This window comes from Scleropages formosus, chromosome 10, assembly GCF_900964775.1.
Source record: "Scleropages formosus chromosome 10, fSclFor1.1, whole genome shotgun sequence".
Classification (NCBI taxonomy): domain Eukaryota; kingdom Metazoa; phylum Chordata; class Actinopteri; order Osteoglossiformes; family Osteoglossidae; genus Scleropages; species Scleropages formosus.
Window position 1 is genome coordinate 27,444,762 of NC_041815.1, and position 19,387 is coordinate 27,464,148.

Below are 19,387 nucleotides of genomic sequence, written 5' to 3' on the forward strand. Positions count from 1 at the left end.
CAGTTAAATGTAGTATGCAGAATATGGCAGGACACACACTTTGAACAGCATGCTCCGTGTCAACTCTAATATAGCATGGTACTCTAAACAAATATTGTACTGGAATTTAGTTAAAGTACTCCAGCTGATAAACAGAAAAAAACTTGTTAATTGGACATAAGTTGATAATTACAGTATGAAGTATAAACGTGCTTTTAACGTGTACAAAATCCAGGGCCCAAACCATGAAAAAAATAAAGAATTTTGAAAAGAAGAAGCCGCGGAGATGTTTTGACTTCTTGGAAGTGTCGCGCTCTTGCGGGTCCGAGCGGTGTGCTGTCTCTTTAAACGACGCTTACCATAAAAGGGCCGCACTTCGCGCCGGCGGCGCGCGCAGTTGCATTGTATCGGGGGAGCTCGAGCGGTGGAAACATTGTATCCGTGCGGCTCGCGCTGAGGCTGGAACTGCGGGAACATGGTGAAGATCACCTTCCAGCCCGTGGCGGGGCAAAAAGGAGACAAGGAAGAGGCTGAGGGGGGCAAGTCGGAGGTTCTCATCCCGCATCCTCACGTACGTAGGCGGCATCATTGACGGGGGGTCTTCGAGTCGTGTGTGTGTAGGAGAGCGAGAAGAGACAGGCAGAACATCATGTCACCTCGTCTGACCATTCATTCTTGTCATATTAATATTTACCACACCAATATTATATATTGCTGCTTTGCTCTCGTGCGTGATGATGATGATGATCATGATGATGATGATGATGGTGGTGGTGACGACGAGCCGCGGTGGAGCTAAAGTGAAATCGGGCTCAGTTCGAGCCAAAAAAAACACACATAATTTTTAAAATAGCAGCGTCGTGTTTGACTATAAATTTAAATTACACAGTGACTGTTCATGTTTCCTGCTGTGTTTGATCGCTCTTTGATCTGTAGCGAAAGGTCTGCAGTCGCTCTGGTTCGGTGTAGCGCGGGGGCTGCGGGAGCTCCCTTATAAATAATAATAAATAAAATAAGAAGGGGCACAAGCGCCGGCGAAAGAAAAGGTTCGTCGGGAAAGTTGAATGTTTAAAATGACCGTTATGGGGAATCGGGAGGGCCCGGGGGGGGGGGTGAGGAGGAGAGCGCTCATCACACACACAGTGAGACTGAGTGAGACAAAATGGCAGATGAAGGACGTGTGTGTGTGTGTGTGTGTGTGTGTGTGTGTGTTGCATACAGCCCTCTGTGGAGAGTAGCAGCTGCTCCCAGCGAGCGCACACTCTGCAGCCACTGCACCTTTGCACTGTGTGTGTGAGAGAGAGAGATGCAGTAGAAGCCCTGGGTGCTGGGCTGTGTGAGCCTCATCCTGCAGCCAGGATGTGAATGTGGGATGGAGGGGATTAGTGGGACCAGCAGATGAACATCATTCCCATGTCCTGTGGAGCCTTTTGGTCACGTAAATACTAAAGTGTGTGTGTGTGTGTGTGTGTGTGTGTGTGTGTGTGTGTGTGTGTGTGTGTCACTTCGCTGCTGGGGATCCTTGGTTTTAGAGATGGCTCACATGAATAATGAGTGTGATATAGTATGGTATACATCTTGCTGAGCTGCTGAGGCAGAGGCGCGGAGTCGAAGCGAGACCCCATTATGTCATCGCAGAGTCCGTCTGTAATTGTCTGAATGGTTCTGTAAGCGTTTCTTCTACTAGCATGTCTTTAAAAAGGAGGGGAAAAAATTCCCTCAGGAGGTTGTTACAAAACCCTGAAATGCATTCATGAAAAATTTCCCAGCTTACAGCTGGTCTCTGTAGGCCGAAAAGCAGCACCGCACACTCACACGTGGTTTAATCTCCTCTTACCTTTCAATTTAATTTACCATTTTCAGGCGAATTGGTGGCTCTGAATTGGCCGTACTGGATGTGTGTGTGAGAATGAACGAACGAACGAACGAGTGTTATTGTCCTATGATGGACTGGCATCCACGGTGCACCTTGCTTTGCTCCATGTGTATATGGGATAGGCTCCAGACCACTGTGACCCTGTATTGGACAGCCAGTTGTTGATGGATGATTTCTTTTTTTTTTTTTTTTTTCCCCCCCTCTTTTTAAACTTCCATATATTCTAACTGCCTGTTTGTTGTGGAAAGAGATGCAAAAACCTGGTGGATTCATAAGCTTTAAAAGGTAAGCATGCTTTGCCATCATGTTCAGAAAGCGCGGACTCCTCATCGTTCTGTCACGAGTCGCATAAAGCTGGAAAGATCAAACGTCTGCCAAATCTGTGGTGGTGTGTTTTAGTTTCTTTTACACATGTATGTAAAAAAAGATCTGGACGCCCTGGTTTCCGACTCCCACGGACGGGCCGCATGGAGGCAGCAGATGCGCCGAGAGACCGGGGGTGTCTTTGTGTTGCTCATGTGTCTGGAAATGGCTGCGTCGCTAACAAGTTGGCAGCTCCTCCCGAAGCGTTTCCCTTTTCCCAGATACTTGTGACAGAATCTGTCACGAGAAATGCGGCGGCACGCAACGTGACACTCTCCCTTTTGACACGGGTAGCTTTTTTTTATTTGCCGTGCCGTTGCGGTTCTCCCGTTTCCCAATCAGGTGCTATTAAAGGAGACTGGTGCGCATCTCAATTTTTCTTTCCGCTCCATGTGCCGCCGTTTTGGGGGGAATTTTGGTGCATCGTAACCGCTGAACATCACAAACTGCGCAACGTATCCATTGTGTAGTACAGCATTAGGTGCCAAAAAGCATGAGTCAAAGAGAAACCTGACTTGGTTTGGGTTGTGACTCAATACAGCTTTCAGTTATTAACTGTTATTTTTCAGTCATCTTTGTTCAATTTACAATGTTGGGTTTTTTTCTCTGCACTGGTTCAAACAGCTGGGTAATTTTTTACTGCAACAATTCAGGGTAAGTTCCCTGTATTGGGGGTATTGCTGCAGGATGGAGATTCAAACCAGGGATCTTAATTTTGCAACGTGGTGACTTCAACCACAGCACCAAACGTGCATCAGCAGTCCTCCATCCTTCGCTGGTCTTGGATGGGATCTCCAGGTGGCCCAACTCTCCCTTTGTCCCTTCCCAGGATGAGGAGCTGGTTCTCCCTCTTCGTCCAAAGAAGTCTCCCTTGAATGGCCTGTGCTGTCTGACCTTTGGCCTCGTGGTCTTCACATCCAGCCTTGTCCTGGCATCCATCTATCTCTACAGGTACTACTTCATACCGCAGGTGAGGCTGCTTTTCCTTCTCCGATTCATAACACAAGGATTTATTTATTAATTTTAAAGGCTGCTCACTCCACTCGGTCTTTCCAAGTTAGCAGTACTTCCTGCAGGAGGGAGAAAAAGGGAAGTGGTCTCAGCCACAACTTTACAGTAAGATGTAATCGTAAAATGGGTTAGATCATCTTCTGAGTGACGTCAAAATGATGTCCTCACTCTGGAACTTGGACAAGGATGGTTCCTCGGGGTGAGTTTACTTCCCCGGGGTGAAAAAGTTGAGGACGTGCCCGCATCTGTCAGTGGGCTCCCCGGACTTGTGAAATGAAGCATAACGATTCTCGTTAACATAGTAAAATGGTACTTATGACAATGCAGCCACGAGTTGTTAACTTCTCCGTTGGCTACCTGAGGTGAGGTGACGTTAATGACCCGAAATGAGGTGGCAGTGGGTTTTTTTTTTTTGACTTTTCCCGCAGATCTCCGAGGAGAACCTGTTCCACTGCCGCGTTATGTACGAAGACTCCGTGTACGCCCCTCTGCGTGGGCGCCAGGAGCTGGAGGAGAACGTGGGGATCTACCTGAAGGACAACTACGAGCAGATCAGCGTCCCCGTGCCCCACTTCGGTGGCGGTGATCCTGCTGACATCATCCATGATTTCCACAGAGTAGGTCTTGCTCTAGTCAACAGTGGGTAAAATTGCACTTCCTTTCTCACTTCCTCTATTTTGGTACTGTGAAGTATTCATCTGGAGGCTCTTTTGTGACTAGAGCAGCCAAGATTGGTTTTGGTGGCCAACTTGTCACCTTCTTTGCACTTCCATGCACCCTTTGTCTTTGCTCCTGCTTCTCTATTTCCATGCGTTTGATATCGTGTATTTGTCATACGAAAAGTACAATATTGTTGGAGTCTTCAGATTGCGCCACCAAAACTGTCCTCGATTATCCTGCGCTCCTGTCCCACTTCCAGGGCCTGACAGCCTACCATGACATTGCGCTTGACAAGTGCTACGTCATTGAGCTCAACACCACCATCGTCATGCCGCCACGCAACCTCTGGGAGCTGCTGATAAACGTCAAGGTATTGTGTTGCGGCGTAAAGCTCGTTTGGCTCCGTGAGGTGTAGAACATCACGTAGGCTTCCGATTTGGCCTCGCTGGGCAGCACAGAGGGTTCGAGCAAAGCTGCGCGAGAAGGTTGGACTGGAGCAGTACCAAGTCTGTGCTCTGTAGGTCTTGTTCAAGCTCCAAACAGGTTGTGGGTAAACGGAGACCATATCTGTTCTTCATGCTTGTTTTTGAGTAGGATGTTCTAGTCTTGCTTCAGTAAAGACTTTCTAATACAGGTGGTCCTCAACTTACAAAGGCTGTCCCATCAACCTTATTATGTTTTTGATTCCCTTCGTTTGGTCGCAACAGCTAATGCAAACCGCTCCACCTGCCGCATGATAACATTGACTGGTCGCGATGCCACAAGGACCAGTATTTCTTAGTTTCGCTGTCCAACAGAAACTGCTCACTGTTCGCAAAACTCTTCGTTTGTGATTGCCTTGAAATTACTTTTTTTTTTTTTTTTTTTATTTAAAATGGCTAGAAAACAAAAAATGCAAATTTTGGACGAAAAGAACAAATTAATTGCTGTATTCATTGACTGTATTTTAGTGTTGACACTAATTTTCCTCCAACTTCTACTTATTAGACACGTCCACACTGGACCCCAGTCCCCACAGTAAAATGCCCATGAGGGGATAGCCACTGGTACTTGGATCCCCAAAGGTTTATTTTCCTCCCTTTGGCTGTGACTGGGAGTCTTTTTGTTTTCCTCGCCATTATTGCCGGAGTACTGGCATAGAATGCTGGTGTATTTTCTAGTTATTTACATGTTGTTATATCTGTAATTTTGCATTATTTTCAGTAACTTTGTTCAGCGTTCTCACCCTGGTGAGAGGAGCACTCTGTTCCATGTATTTTTATATACATGCTTGTTGTAAATGCAAGCACATATAGATTTAGAAACGAAAGTGAAAATAGTGCCTGAAAGTACAATGTGCACATATATAAAATCCTCAATTGGTATTTTAAGATGTGAGCTTAATTTTTTTTTTTTTTTTTTTGAAAAAAAGCTGTTAATAGTTTATAGTTCATATACTAAGTGTACATGGATACAAAGGGGAGCTTTCGATCTGCGGCTATGTCGCGTGACGGGAACACAGTTGTAAGCCGAGGACCACTGTTCACTGTGTGTGGAGAAGTTCCGTGGTCTCAGTAGGACAGTGGAGAACATGGTTTCATGTTTACACTGTCATTTACCCCCCCAAAACTATCCAACTGCTAATGGTGGTCCCCCCCCCCCACTCCCGGCAGAAGGGGACGTACCTTCCTCAGACCTACATCATCAAGGAGGAGATGGTTGTGATGGGCCGAGTGCACAACGTCCGCCAGCTGGGGACTTTCATCCGCAGGCTGTGCAACGGCAAGGACACCTACTGGCTGAAACGCAGGACCTCCCGAAAACGCAAGTGATTCTCTCTCTCTTAAACACGCGCACAAAGCTGTACAACTCAACTCCTCCAGGGGCTGAATCTTGATGGTATTGATACGCTTTAATTGCTGTATAGGTGACACCTGAAATGCCAGGTGAGGTGACCTGTCTCCCAGGTAACGGCTTCAGCAGCAACTCTGAGCTGAGCTAGAGGGAGCAGGTAGCATAGTGGTTAGAGGTGCTGCCTTCAAATCTGAAGGTGAGAGTTTGAATCCCACCTACTGCTGCAGTACCCTTGAGCAAGGCTCCAGATTCCTCTAGGTAAAATTACCCAGCTGTATTAACGGGTGAATAATGAAGTACCTTTTAATATCGTAAATCGCTCTGGAGAAACGAGTCAGATGTACGGAAAAACCCCGTTACAGCCGTGCCGCCGGGAGCCGTGTATCCCAGCCTGTTAAAGGAAGCCTCGGTTCTGGGATGCCGCGGCCCATGAATCGCTTCGCCGTGATGTAGAAGGTCATGAGATGATTGAATGTTTTGGTACAGCTGGGATTGGAGCTTTTTCCTCTTTACTTTCCTTCGCAGGTATCAATAAACGCAGAGCATCCAACTGCCATCGCATCCGCCACTTTGAGAACACGTTCGTGGTGGAAACTGCCATCTGTGACACGGTCTAACGCAAAGGTGTCGCACGTGTGAGGCCACCCCTACCAGTCACTGTAGCGCCCTCCTGCAGTTTTTCTTTTTTTTTTCCTCTTTTTTCCCCCTCCCCATTGACGTTGGAATCTCCCTTTTTCAAGGTTTTTGAAGTGTTTAATTGTGTCTTTAGGGATTTAATTTTTTTTCCTTTTTTTGTAGCACTAAACATTAGGAGCTGTACTAAAATCAGTTCTATTATTATTATTATTATTATTATTCTATAATTTTTTTTTCTGCTGTTAAAAAGGGTTTTTCTTCTCCCCTCCTTATTTTGGTGTTTCGTAGGAGGAAACAAAGGTTGTTCCTGACATTGTTTTCCATGTGTTGGTGACGTAATGCATATTTAATGTAGCAATTAAAATCTCTAGTGCGGACCTAAGTGCAGCCAACAATGTGCATAGTTTCAATGGAACCCTTCCTCTCTACCAAACAGCCGTTGAGCTGACTGTGCAAACTTATTTATTCCTGATCTCCGGGCATCTTCTCAGCACGATTTGCCAGTTCTCCTTTCGCGTGGATCAGACGATGTGACTTTGGAAGGTGTGGGTCCATCTGACAGGACTACTGTGTCTTAACGGCGGTCAGACTCTGCGTCTGACGGCAGTAGCATCTCGCAGCAATCGGTCGATCGATCAATCGGACACCTGTCAAATGCGCTTCCTCGGTTTACACACGGATCATAAATCTCTCATAGGCCAGTGGTCCAGTAGTCGCTATGTAAATCTATTAAATGGTTTTTTTTAGGTGTAGCAACAAAATCTTGAATGGTCTGATTTGTTGTTCTTAAGCATGTAGCAGTAAACTGACTTGGCAAGTCGTGTCCCAGGCCTGGTTGTGCCGGTTCGAGGAGGCCGTGGGGGGCGTCCACCTGGAGGCGAGTGCCTCCTCTGACTTGCTCCATCTTGACAATCTACTGTTGTGCTTTTTATTTTTTTTTTTTTTTAATTTAAATTTTCCTCTCTTGCCCTGCATGTTTTGTTTTACTACTAACTGCACTATATGAATATTTCTTGACGACAGAAGAAAGAGCCTTAGTTCTGGAAAGGAACTAAAGTTACTGCTGTTGTAAGGGAACTTAAGTGTCAACCGGTACCTTCAACTGACCTGTATATTTTGTCTGCTAGTAAAGCCTACCTACAAATAAAGAAGTATTTAAATCTCTTGTGGTCCTTTCTACACAACATGGAAAAGCCTAATTTCATTACTGTTGTGAGGGTAGAACCTGGGTATGGGGGGTGGGGCATCATGAGTCCCGAATCCCCTTAGCGTGTTGTGCAAACGATCAACATGCATGGATCCCACAGTCTATCAACAGGCTTCCTTGACATTCTCGCTACTTTCACATTAATAGCCATACACTATTAATCCAGTGTTGGTTTCATGCTGCGTAAATTTCTTTTCTAAATATTCACTTTTTTTTCCCCTCCCCTAGCACCACCAGAATGCTCACTTCTAAGCCCGCTTTAAAATAAGGTTAATGAGACATCAGTCGTAAGTCATGGAGGTGGGGAAATTGAGGAGCACCTGCACAGATTTATTGCTACGAAATTATATAAATAAGTTGGGTAAACTGTTTTTGTTCTCTTCCGACTGGTGCTCTACAGAAAGGATGTTCCAGTAACCTGGCAACCTTTGCTGAGCTGAATGTATTTCTAGCCCTTTATTATTACTGCAATAAAACATAAAAGGAGGTTACAATGACAGCTCCTCTAAACGAAGAGTGTAGACAGGGTTGTTTCACTGAACGGTTTAATTTTCTCCAAAGTAAACACATTATACTCACTCCTATATGTACTGTATGTTATAAACTGCTTTGTTGAAATCAGCTTCACTCACATTGATATATGAGGCATTGTGCACTGGGTACAGTTTCATGGGTAAAAGATGGGATTTTATAGTAACCTGCATGAAAGGGGTGGTCTCTTGCTAAGTGGGTGGTCCAGGTCCACTGGTTGCTACAGCAGGGCTTTGAAAAAAAACAAGCGCAGCCACAGTCAGCAGAGGCCCCAGCCGTGAGTCCAGAAACTCCCGCTTAATGTCTCATTTCAACATTTTTGAAAGTTTACACAGTTTAAGCACTGAGCTCAAATGGACTGAATATGCAAAGCCAGATAACAGCAGGAGATCAAACCTTGAAAAAAAAAACATTATTTCCTAATCGTTCCATCACCTTTCATCACTCTGGGTATTCCGTGTCTAATGCGAGTCAGACCTCAGCTAATACTTTCACATGATGTGAGTCACACAGCTAATTTAATAAACAGCTCAACTGTGACAAATGAATTACAAGGTCAGTCTGAATAAAAACCATTTAGGGGAGAGACCAGAAATGAGAACTTCCACCCTTGTTCTTTAGTTAAACGAATGAAGCAATAAGGATACCGTTAAATTCTGCTTGATTTAGGATTCTATTACCAAACCTCTGGTGAAGAAGCCAAGATCTACAGATGTATTTGTCTAAAGTGAGAGCCAAGTGACCGCTGTCTCCGCTGCATTCGGGTTCTGATGCTCTCCAGGTTCTCCAGCTCCATGAGGGTCTTTGGGCCTCCAAAGGCCACTCCTCGCGAGAGCTGAAGTGGAACGCGGCCCCCAGATGGCTGTCCATATGGCTGTCCCGGGGCCGCCAGCCACAGCCGACAGCGGGTCCCAGACAGCAGGAAGCTCATGTATTATACAGCATCGGGAGCAGCCGAAGGGGCAGCTTGCTTTCGGTGTGTGCTCACGGTTTTGGGTTGTTCATCTTCGGCTGTGCTGCACGTACAACGGAGGTAAGGGCGATAGCGGTGACGAGCGATGAGGAGCGATAATGAGCTCCAGTATACACGGAATGTACTGGAGGTCTTATGCAACACTTTTCACTGGAATTCTGGGATCTCTGTTAGTGTATTGTCAGGTAACTTTATACAGAGGTCCACACAGTATTTCTGCCAACAAAAAAAAAATTGTAAAAAAAAAAAAGTCATACAGGCATCTCTCAATTTATGAGCTCTCAATATAATGATATATGTATATAACAGCTCTCCATGGTGGCACAGTGAGTACCACTGCTGTCTCACAGCATCTGGGTGGTGCAAGAGGACATGGGCTTGATCCCCACTCAGTCTGTATGGAGTTTACATGCTCTCCCTGTGTCTGTGTGGGTTTCCTCTGGGTGCTCTGGTTTCCTCCCACATTCCAAAGACATGCTGTTCAGGTTTACCCATTGTGTGTGTGTGTGTGTGTGTGTGTTCCACTGATGCATGGATGTGACCCATTGTAATTAGTGTATCTAGCAGTGTAAGTTGCTGAGATGAATAAGGTGTGTGGGCTGATACTACATACAGTTGATTGGAAGTTTCTTTGTAGAAAAGTGTCTGATAAATAAATGTCTCTGTTTTTCATGTCAAATTTCCAAAACAAAAAACAAAAGGAAAGTCACGCAAGTGAAGCACAAGTGCAGTGATTTCCTGCAGTAGGCACTGGTGTACTGTCAACTGTCTCCTGTTGTGTCCTGTATCGTGCTCGATTTCTTTCAACACTTTTGTGCAGCGGCAGTGCAAGAATGATTGCCAAGCCTCCTCCCCTTCACACTCAGCTGTTCTTCACTCGGTAAGTGCAGTTCATTACAGGAAATTGCCTTATTTCAAATTGTTGTCTGAACTTATTTTTTACACATAAATTGCTTGTTTTATTCATGATTAAATGCTCATTGCTGTTAACAGGATATATGGAAAACAAAATTAGTTTAAAAAGCAGTACTGTCTAGAAACATACCCATTATTGGCCTCATTAAGAGCTTGATCATCATGAAGTGAATCACGTGTCTCCATCTAGATTGTTCCATCTGTTGATGTAATTGTTTTCTGAGATGCATGTTGTGTTGGAGAAAAGCATCTGCTGAATGAATAAATGTAAATGTGTTTCATATCATGCTGAAATGATGGGTTTTATAGGTGTTATGCAGCATTTTTGTGATATTTGGGGAAAACTGGTTTTGGGGGCGTGGGGGCAGCTGGTTTGCCCAGGGCCTGCTGCGTGGTGGGTCTGGGGTTCGAGTCCTGCTTGGGGTGCCTTGCGGTGGACTGGTGTCCAGTCCAGGGTGTGTCCCCTCCCCCTCCGGCCCTACACCCTGCGTTGCTGGGTTAGGCTCTGCCTTGCCACAACCCCACTCGGGACAAGTGGTTGTAGATGTGTGTGTGTGTGTGTGTGTGTGTGTGTGTGTGTGTGTGGTTTTCAGATGGGCTGAGGATGCATTATTATTTTTCCCAGTTAAAATAATGGGAAATAGGCTTTTGGTATCCAAAACATTATCTGCACCATTTTCAGGAGCATATTCATTTAATCAATCAAGAGATTGCTATACCTCCCCTGTGGAAGATTTTATACATGCAATTTTGCCCTCATCTTACATTTATTTATTTAGCAGATGCTTTTCTCCAAAGCAACTTCCAATGAACTCTATGTAGTGTTATCAGCCCACAGACCTTATTCACCACAGTGACTTACACTGCTAGATACACTACTTACAGTGGGTCACTCATACACTATAAGGGAACCTGGACAGCATGTCTTTGGAATGTGGGAGGAAACCAGAGCACCCCACACAGACACAGAGAGAACCTGCAAACTCCACACGGAGTAAGGGGGGATCGAACCCATGTCCTCTCGCACCACGCAGGTGCTGTGAGACAGCAGCGCTACTTCCTGTGCCAGCTATATGTTAGAGGTTTGCATGCCACTGTCCACATGTCGTAATGTTATTCACACTTTTGGTCCAGATCTTACTTCCACATGCAACTTATCAGGACATTGAGAACCAATTAAAACTCTGCTTTTTATGTTTATATAAATATCGTTTTCAGGATCCAAGTCCATATGCTTAACATCTATGCTATACTCTGCAATTTTTTGGAGACACTGAAATTGTCTGTTTTGTTTCTGTTTGCTAAGAATGTCTGGGACATCATGGTGAGCCGCTTTATCTCTTTCTCACATCCGTGTTTAGCCACGTTTATTTCCCCTCCCTTTGTAAAGAATGGCAGAATGACACCGTAACCACAGTTATCTTCAGACTGAGAGACAGTTACAGAAAACCTCCAAATGTCACACAGAGGTGACAAAATGAAACGAATATTTAGACCTTGTATTTAACATACATTTATTTTCTAGTTTTGGATTATTTGCATCATATTGGATTTTAAAGAGGAGAGCTAGAGTTGACTTTTTATGCTCGGTCAGCTTTATGGTGCAATTTGTTTGGCATAAGAACAAGAAGCAACAGATAAAAACTATGAGAAGCTTCTTATTGTAATATTAGATCTCTTTTCATTTGGTTTGACCTTTTCTGAAAACATGAGAAACCCATGTGTTGACCCCTCCCCCCCAACCCCCCATTTTTTGGTTTCCTGTTTCAACTCTGGTGCTGTTTTTGGGGTAGCACTTATCTGGTACTTTTGATCTGTTTGTTTAGTTGATTTTTTTTCTGCAAATACGAACTGGAACTGCCACTCCTGGGTTCCTGGAGAGAGGGCACTAACAATGCCCACTGTGGGCTGTTCCCTGCTCACTGTGTGCATATGCTACGTTATGGGAAATAAAATAAGGAGCAAGAATTGGAAAATAATTTATTATCCTGTACTTAGAGTCATGTCCCGTTTGGGTACAGCAATAACTATACAAACATGCAATGCACTCCCTTTCTGTTCGTTATGGCTTCTGAGTACTGTACTCTTTAGTATAACATTACTATGCTCTTACATTATTCTGGAGCATTATTACCTATCGTTATAAAACAATTTGTGTTCTTTACAAGAGTGACGAAAGGTTTACGTGTCAAAACGAGATAAAACGCCGTCATCAAGGACACGCTGTGTTTTGTGTCTTGGAAACACCAGTAGACAGATTCTCTGCAGATTCCTGGGTCTTCGGCCCTTCGTTCCGAAGGATCGAACGCTGAGTGACTGAAAAAAGGTGCCACCGCTCCTGTTTAACCGACTGCTCGTTCTCCTTTAGTATGAAATAGTAGCAAACGCCATCGAAGAGGCAGTTGACGCTGCTCAGGCAAGAACTAATGTGAACAAAGTCTCTCAGACGACCATTGAACCCAGTGATCACCTGCTTCTTTGCGAGAAAATACAACAGGGCAGCGACATGATACGGAATGAAACACACGAGAAACGTGATCAGATTGCTCAGGACAATTTTCACCGACTTGTTGTTCCGCAGCTTCTTGTCCAGGGGGTTGCGTCTGCGCATCTTTTGCAGTATTAGCACCACCTGGATGGAGCAGAAAATCATGACGACCGCACTGATGCAGAACGTGGTTTCCATGGCAACTACGATGCCCACCCTGTCCCATGTGCTGTTGGAGAAGTTCTGGAAGCAGAAGGCCTTGGCGTCGTGCAGGCTGTAGACAGGAATACTTGCCCCGAAAATGGTAATCCAGATGAAGAGGCAGATGACTGCGGCCTTGCGTGGGGAGCGCAGTCTAGTCATCTGGAAGGGGTATTTCAGGGCAACGTAGCGGTCCATGGAGATGCACACGATGAGGCCGATGCTGCCGTAGATGTTCACGTAGACCAGGCTCTCCAGGAAGGAGCAGAAGGTGCTGGAAAGGTTCCACTCTGTGTCGTAAGCGTATATCTTGAAGGGCAGAGAGAATAGGAGAAGGCAGTCGTTGATCACCAGGTTGGTCAGGTACACGGTTGACTCCGTGAAGCGCCTGATCTTGAAGAACAGCATCCACAGGGCCGCCAGGTTCAACGGAAGAGACACGATGATGGTTGGGAGGTAGGTGGCATACTGGACCCAGCGGACGGCATCCGCCATTCTGCTGTTTGAAACGGAACACCAAACTATGAACTTTGGGGCTCCAGGCTCTACGATGCTTATATGGACTGGAGAAAGTGTGTATCACAGTGAAACAACGTGTACCGTGTGTCTGTTTTCGTTGTAAGAAACAACAAAAAAAGTCAAAAACGTGGACAAATGTAACATAACGAAATGACGCAAAGACCTGTTGAGCTTCATTGCTTTCATGGGAGCGTATTGATTAGATTGCTCAATATCTATCTATCTGCAACAAAACTGTCACTATGACACAGGGACAATGTATGCAATAGGAAAATGCAAATATATACAAGTGGGTTATGAACTCAAATTATTTGGATTGAAACAATAATTCCATTAGTCAAGAACCCCTGTCCAGTGGAGTGTTGTGATGGTCCGGATGCCATCCTGGAAGCATGGGGTAAAGAGCAGGGTACACCCTGGATGCGGGGACATGGAATGTTGGAGGAGCCCGCGCGCGAGCGAATGGCGCTCGTGGACACGTTCTAACATCGCACGGTAGGGTTCGAACGCGTGGTTTCCCGTAGTCTCAAGCGTTGTTGTGAGAAACATGAGTCATAACTATTTTTAACATAATCCTTTATTTATATATAATTTATTATTTTAACATAATTTCCAATTTATTTGTTATTTTGAACATAATTTTACTGCTTAAGCCTTAAATTAAGCCGTTTTGAAACTATCTGTGATTGTGAGATGGGCAGGAGAAAAGAAGAAGACGGAAGATATGCATATGATATGGTGTGTGTGTGTGTGTGTTCGTTCGTTCGTTCGTTCGTTCAGAAGGCTAAGATGGCTGCAGACAGTGTCACAACCGCGAAGTTCTCCGAACATCTACTGTAGCGGAGACATCATCAGTTCATCGGAGGTGCGATCGCGACTCGCCGGTGCTTGACCATCAAGCGGCCCTTGTTTCACCGCGTTTTACGTCACAAGAACTGACCTGTTCGGAGGTGGATCAGGGTCCTCGGCGTCTCCTCCGACCTGGACATGCGGTCCTGAGCGCGACCCCCTCCGCGCTTCTCTCGAAGAGCGTTGGTGCCGGGAGCCCCTGTGGGTGAGCAGGTCGAGACTCAGCGCACATCACATGTCTCTGCCGTGGAGCGCTGCTCTGGAGGTCACTCGAGAAGATTCGCCCACTTCCCTGAGTGAGATCCCTCTAAGCACCTTTTTGAGGAAGTTGCGTGAGCTGTGTGTGTGTATGTGTGTGATTCGGGATGATGAAACGCTTCTTCATCAGCCAAAACTCAAGAAAAACGGTGTCGCACTCAGTTTTTACCCCATTTCCCATGCACCAAAGATCGCACGTGGCCTGGAGAAAGTCATATTTAATTTCTACCACACCATCAGGGAGGTGAAGAACTTCAACTTCAACACCCCCCCCCCCCCCCCCTTCCTTCCCCCATCTCAGTGTGAGCACAGTAATAAAAATGTGAACCAACAAATGATGAAATGATGGAAGAGAAATCAAAAATGAGAACTTACTTGCTCAGGAAGACAGTTCACAGAACCATGGCATGTGGCAACGAGTGCGAGGTGTGTGGAGAAGCAGCGGGTGGGTTGCTAGACCCTCTGTGGGAGACGGAACTCCAACCGCAATGGCGCTATGTGTGCACTGCAACCTGCTCGCCTGCATGACAACTGCCAACACCTGACGGTCTCTTCCTTCCCTTCTGCCGCAAACCTGCAAACACCGTGCAAGACACGTGCGACAACCCTGTAGACCAGCTCTACAAGCTCTGCTGGGTGAGTTCACGGTAGATGCGAGTCCATCCATGCAGCCCCTTGCAGATGTTTTTCGTGACACAGTTCAGCAGCTGGGGTTGGTTGTTGGGTTAAACTTTCCACTCCCTTGTAGATATGGTCTGGAAGGTTGGTGCAACTATGGGTGAACCAGAAAACTGAACAGTGATGTTTAACTGTACCGCTTCTGCGGTCACTGACGTCTGTCTGTTCACTCGTGACGCTGTTATTATCTAGGGTACACTCCGCTGATGTGCCATACTGTGGTAAAATCGAAGGGGGCTGCATACATTGTAACCTTAGCCCTACCCAGCATGGAGGTGTCACATGGGCTTACACTCTAGTGAGGTCACATTTACATTTATTAATTTAGCTGATGCTTAATTTTATCCTCTGTAAGGATACAGTCAGGGGCGTAGCCAGAACTTTTTTCACGTGTGGCCAGGTAAGACCCAGTGATTTCATTGAGGTGGCCAAAAAAAAAGAAAAAAAAAAAAAGAATAACTGACTGTGACATGCTGTACCAAAAGCAAATTCTACAGACAGAAATTCTTTAAATTCTACAGATTTCATTTATTACAAATGTACACAAGAAATTAAAGTGGCAGTACCTAGAAATGTCTGTAAAAAGATTCTAATATCATTTAACACGATCCTTATTCTACATTATTTGTATATTTAGATGCTAATGATGCAAATTGGGTATTGGAAATTAATTTTTAAAGTTTGCAGATACAACTGATGTAACCTACATAGCTGGTGGCCAACGACTGACTACGTGAGTGTTTTTGCACAATTCTGATTCTGGTCTGATGTGTCTTGTGTCTGTAGAGCTTCTCCACAAGCTCCCTCTCGACTGTATCTCTGCTTCCTCCTTGTCTCTCTTAGCAGCACACATTTCCCTGCTTCTTCCCTCTCTGTAGCATTAATTTCCCTGCTTCTTCGTCATTTTCAGTTTTACTGCTACTAGTCCTCAGTTTGTAATAAAGGAAAGTCTCTTCCTATCTTCCCCTGCTTTCCTTTTCTTGTGCTACAGTTTAGACAAACACACCTATCGAGAAACACTTTTATTATTATTAAATTTAATAGCTACTTACAAAAAACAGTGACAGACTCGTAACGTAAGGATATGATGTCGTAACATTATTTTTCAAAATTAGCTAGCTAGCAGTTGCAGTATTGAGTGCGATGGTGCAGTGGGTTGGACCGGGTCCTGCTCTCCGGTGGGTCTGGAGTTCGAGTCCCGCTTGGGGTGCCTTGTGATGGACTGGCGTCCCGTCCTGGGTGTGTCCTCTCCCCCTCCATCCTTGTGCCCTGTGTTGCCAGGTTAGGCTCCGGCTTGCCGTGACCCTCCGTGGGACAAGCGGTCGGCTGGAGTAACACTCCCGAAATTGAATTTTACCGCTCCTACTCCTCCCTCCTACACACACAGGTTTGGGCTGTGCGGGCAGTTTCTCAGCTCTTCAGCCTAACAGCGCCGCACACAATGTGCGTCATACAAGTTTGAGCAGCGAAAAAAAGTCACCTGTCAGTATGGTGAGAGGGCTTTGCACAAGGGGGGTGGCCAAGCTTCAGTCAGGGGTGGCACTGGCCACCCACAGCCACCATGTAGCTACACCCCTGGTATTGCTGTTACAATCATTTACACAGGTGGGTAATTTTACTAGAGCAATTTTAGGGTAAGTACATTGCTCAATGGTATTACAGCCTGAGTTGGGGATGAAACCTGCAGCCTTTGGATTCAAAGGTGGTAATTCTAACCACTATGCTACCAACTGCCCCCTTTGAGGGGCACCGCAGGGGGGCTTCAGTCCCTCTGCTCCCACCTTTCGACATTCTCTGTTGACTAAGCGCTCGGACAGACAGGCCGCACCTGGACATCCGAACCAATAGTATTTTAGGTGTGAAAAACAGAGTTTGGACACAAATAACTCCTCACGCCCTTCTGCTGTCCTCCCCTGCGCTCGGACCCGTGACCCAGAGGCCGCACCGGCTCAGAGGGAGAGGAATGGCCCGCTTCGGTCGCAGATGGTAAACCTAATTTAAACCTCTAGTTAATTTTTAACAGTCTCAAGTCCTTCAGGTGTCAGAATCATCAGGATCATTGTTGATAAAATATTTTCACCAATTCCTGGCCCTTTGCCCAAAAGCAGCTTTAGTCGTGGCGTTTATTGGATGTTTTATCGTTTGTTTCTATTAATATTTCATGTATTTTTGTTTTGGCAGGCTCAGAGAAAAACTTCACACTTGTGATGCAAAATTAAAAGGCTAAAATATGTACAAAATAAGTATAAAATATATCAGTGGCGTTACCCCCCGATGGACCTCCTACATCACTGAATGTAATGGCCATAGTAGTGACATAACAGCTAGCAAAATTGAAATTACACCTTTAAATTACAACATACACACCGCGGAAATGTATTTACATTTGTGCAAATGTAAATACATTTACATGATGTATTTACATTATTTACATTATTGGTTAAAGTGAAAATTCGGTAAGAAAACTACAGAATTTGAAGTAAAAACTTTAATGAGTACATCAAAATTATGTTTATTTTAACGTTATTGATAGGTTCACAAATACTAATTACCACGGTATTGTAGCTAAAACACCAGAAAATGTGACAAAATCAGCGACTATAAACAGCAAGAGCAACGGAAACAACAGCGCGCGCTTGTAGCGCATGCAGACGAAACCACGTGATTCGAAGCGTCACTGTAATTGGATAATGATGAGAGCTCTGGCCGGAGCGCATTGGAAGGTTCAAAAAGTAAATTAGCATAGAGTTTTAGCCTTGTAGGTATATTGATACATGTTAGCTGGGCTTACGCCACATGTTTTTGTTGTTATAACTACAGGGATATTCTTATATATATATATATATATATATATATATATATATATATATAAAAATATGCATTTCTGATGAAAAACTGCACACAGCTTTTATAGATAGTCATTTTGGTGTCACCCACTCTGATGGTGTCACCCGGTGCGGTCCGCACCCCCCCAGTAACGCCACTGATACTATAGATGATTTTATGAGCTTATTCCGTAAATTGGATTATTATATGGACGTACAATAGAGTCAAATCCGCAAGTACACGTGCTACCAGAAGGGGGCGCTATAACATAAACGCAGACACTTCAAAGTGAAGTTCAAGAGATACTTCGAGAAGCCTGTTTTTACCAAGAACTCAGTCGGATTTACTGAACCCTTCAGTGTTCAAATCCTCCTGGCAGGTTAATAAACTCCGCCCCCAACAAAACCACTGCTATTGTGTTTAGGAAAGTGGCATTGTGCACGAAAGAATGCGCGCGTGCCCATTTCTGTGTGCGTGGGTTTATGATGCAGTGCATCTGGTCCAACCAAAGTGTGTGTGTGTAACTCACTTTCAGTAAAGAGTGTGTTCTTGTCTGCTTCTGAAACCAAGAACTACAAGCAAATGTTTAGTGTGCTTAGAACAATGGCAGAATTATGAAATGACTTAATTGTGGTTTATAGATAAGATAGTTAAACATAAAAACGTCCTAAAACCTGCTGGTAAGATGGATTCTTCTAAAACAAACTCTTAACCGGATTGAAACTCATAATTGTAAAGCTCTTAATTTTTAAATGAAGAATATCTAATTCAGTATCTAGTACAGAGTATGAGAACTAATCTGGACACCTTTAAATCCTGTTAAAGATCCACATAAAAAACAACCGGTTTAATTACTTAACCACAAAGTGGCGCAGCGGGTACTTGTTTGTCACAGCTTCTGGAATGTGGGGTCAAATCATGTTCTTCCCACGTTCGTGTGGGTTTCCGCTGGGTGCTCTGGTTTCTTCCCACAGTCCAGAGACATGTTTTCAGACAAATCGGTGACTAACTTGCTTGTGGTGTGTGTGTGTGTGAGTGATTGCCCTGTGATGGACTGGCATCTTATCCACGGTGTACCTTGCCTCACACCGTTTCTGAGATAGGGTCCGGACTACCGTAATCCAGAACTTGACAAGTGGTCATTGCTAATGGATTCTGTTGTTCTTAAATGCTAAGTTTTTAAATTATAATATTTGTCACAAATTTCTTTACTTCAGGGTTGAATTTAAGAACCAAAGGCGGTTTTGGACTGAACACATCCGATCTGCTGTTGCAATAAATGTATCTACATCTGCCCTACTTTTATTTTCTTAATTTTTTTGCCCAAGAGTTGTCCCCATTTATTGTTACAGGGTGCACGATGGTGCAGCGGCTGGGTGGTGCGAGAGGAAGTGGACTCGTTCCCTGCTCAGTACAGGGGCAGTTTGCATGGGTTTCCACCCACAGTCCAAGGACACGTATTTTGAGTGATCTGGTAAACCTAACTTGTCCATAGTGTGTGAGTGAGAGAGCGCGTGTTGCTCTGGTATAAGGATGAGTGATGTACTCTAGTGTCTCAAGCACTGTATGTCACCTTGGCTGAAA

The 19,387-nt window shown here is 44.9% G+C and overlaps 2 protein-coding genes across 4 annotated transcripts; one reads left to right on the forward strand and one right to left on the reverse strand.

Annotated features, from left to right (window-relative positions):
- The first annotated feature begins 365 nt into the window (after positions 1-365).
- On the forward strand, positions 366-7,501 carry itm2ca (integral membrane protein 2Ca). Its single transcript, XM_018748361.1, has 6 exons — positions 366-550; positions 3,048-3,188; positions 3,658-3,846; positions 4,149-4,259; positions 5,542-5,692; positions 6,248-7,501. Exons 1-6 carry the CDS (start codon positions 455-457, stop codon positions 6,337-6,339), a joined length of 780 nt encoding a protein of 259 aa, XP_018603877.1. The 5' UTR covers positions 366-454; the 3' UTR covers positions 6,340-7,501.
- Positions 7,502-11,976: 4,475 nt separating this feature from the next.
- Positions 11,977-14,983, reverse strand: gpr55a (G protein-coupled receptor 55a). Of its 3 annotated transcripts, XM_018748570.2 has the most exons (4): positions 14,675-14,983; positions 14,133-14,240; positions 12,767-13,172; positions 11,977-12,616 (listed from the first exon to the last, which is right to left on the reverse strand). In XM_018748570.2, exons 3-4 carry the CDS (start codon positions 13,166-13,168, stop codon positions 12,197-12,199), a joined length of 822 nt encoding a protein of 273 aa, XP_018604086.1. In that variant the 5' UTR covers positions 13,169-13,172; positions 14,133-14,240; positions 14,675-14,983; the 3' UTR covers positions 11,977-12,196. The 3 variants fall into 3 exon arrangements, with proteins under 3 accessions (XP_018604086.1, XP_018604085.1, XP_018604084.1); XM_018748569.2 differs by having other exon boundaries at positions 11,977-13,169; XM_018748568.2 differs by having other exon boundaries at positions 11,977-13,172.
- Positions 14,984-19,387: the final 4,404 nt, after the last annotated feature.

Bases quoted from the DNA above. Each gene is read 5' to 3' on its own strand.
- itm2ca (XM_018748361.1), top strand. From the start codon at position 455: ATGGTGAAGATCACCTTCCAGCCCGTGGCGGGGCAAAAAGGAGACAAG. The intron at 3,189-3,657 runs GTGAGGCTGCTT...CTTTTCCCGCAG, and splicing joins GGTACTACTTCATACCGCAG to ATCTCCGAGGAGAACCTGTT. The intron at 5,693-6,247 runs GCAAGTGATTCT...TTTCCTTCGCAG, and splicing joins ACGCAGGACCTCCCGAAAAC to GTATCAATAAACGCAGAGCA.
- gpr55a (XM_018748569.2), bottom strand. From the start codon at position 13,168: ATGGCGGATGCCGTCCGCTGGGTCCAGTATGCCACCTACCTCCCAACC.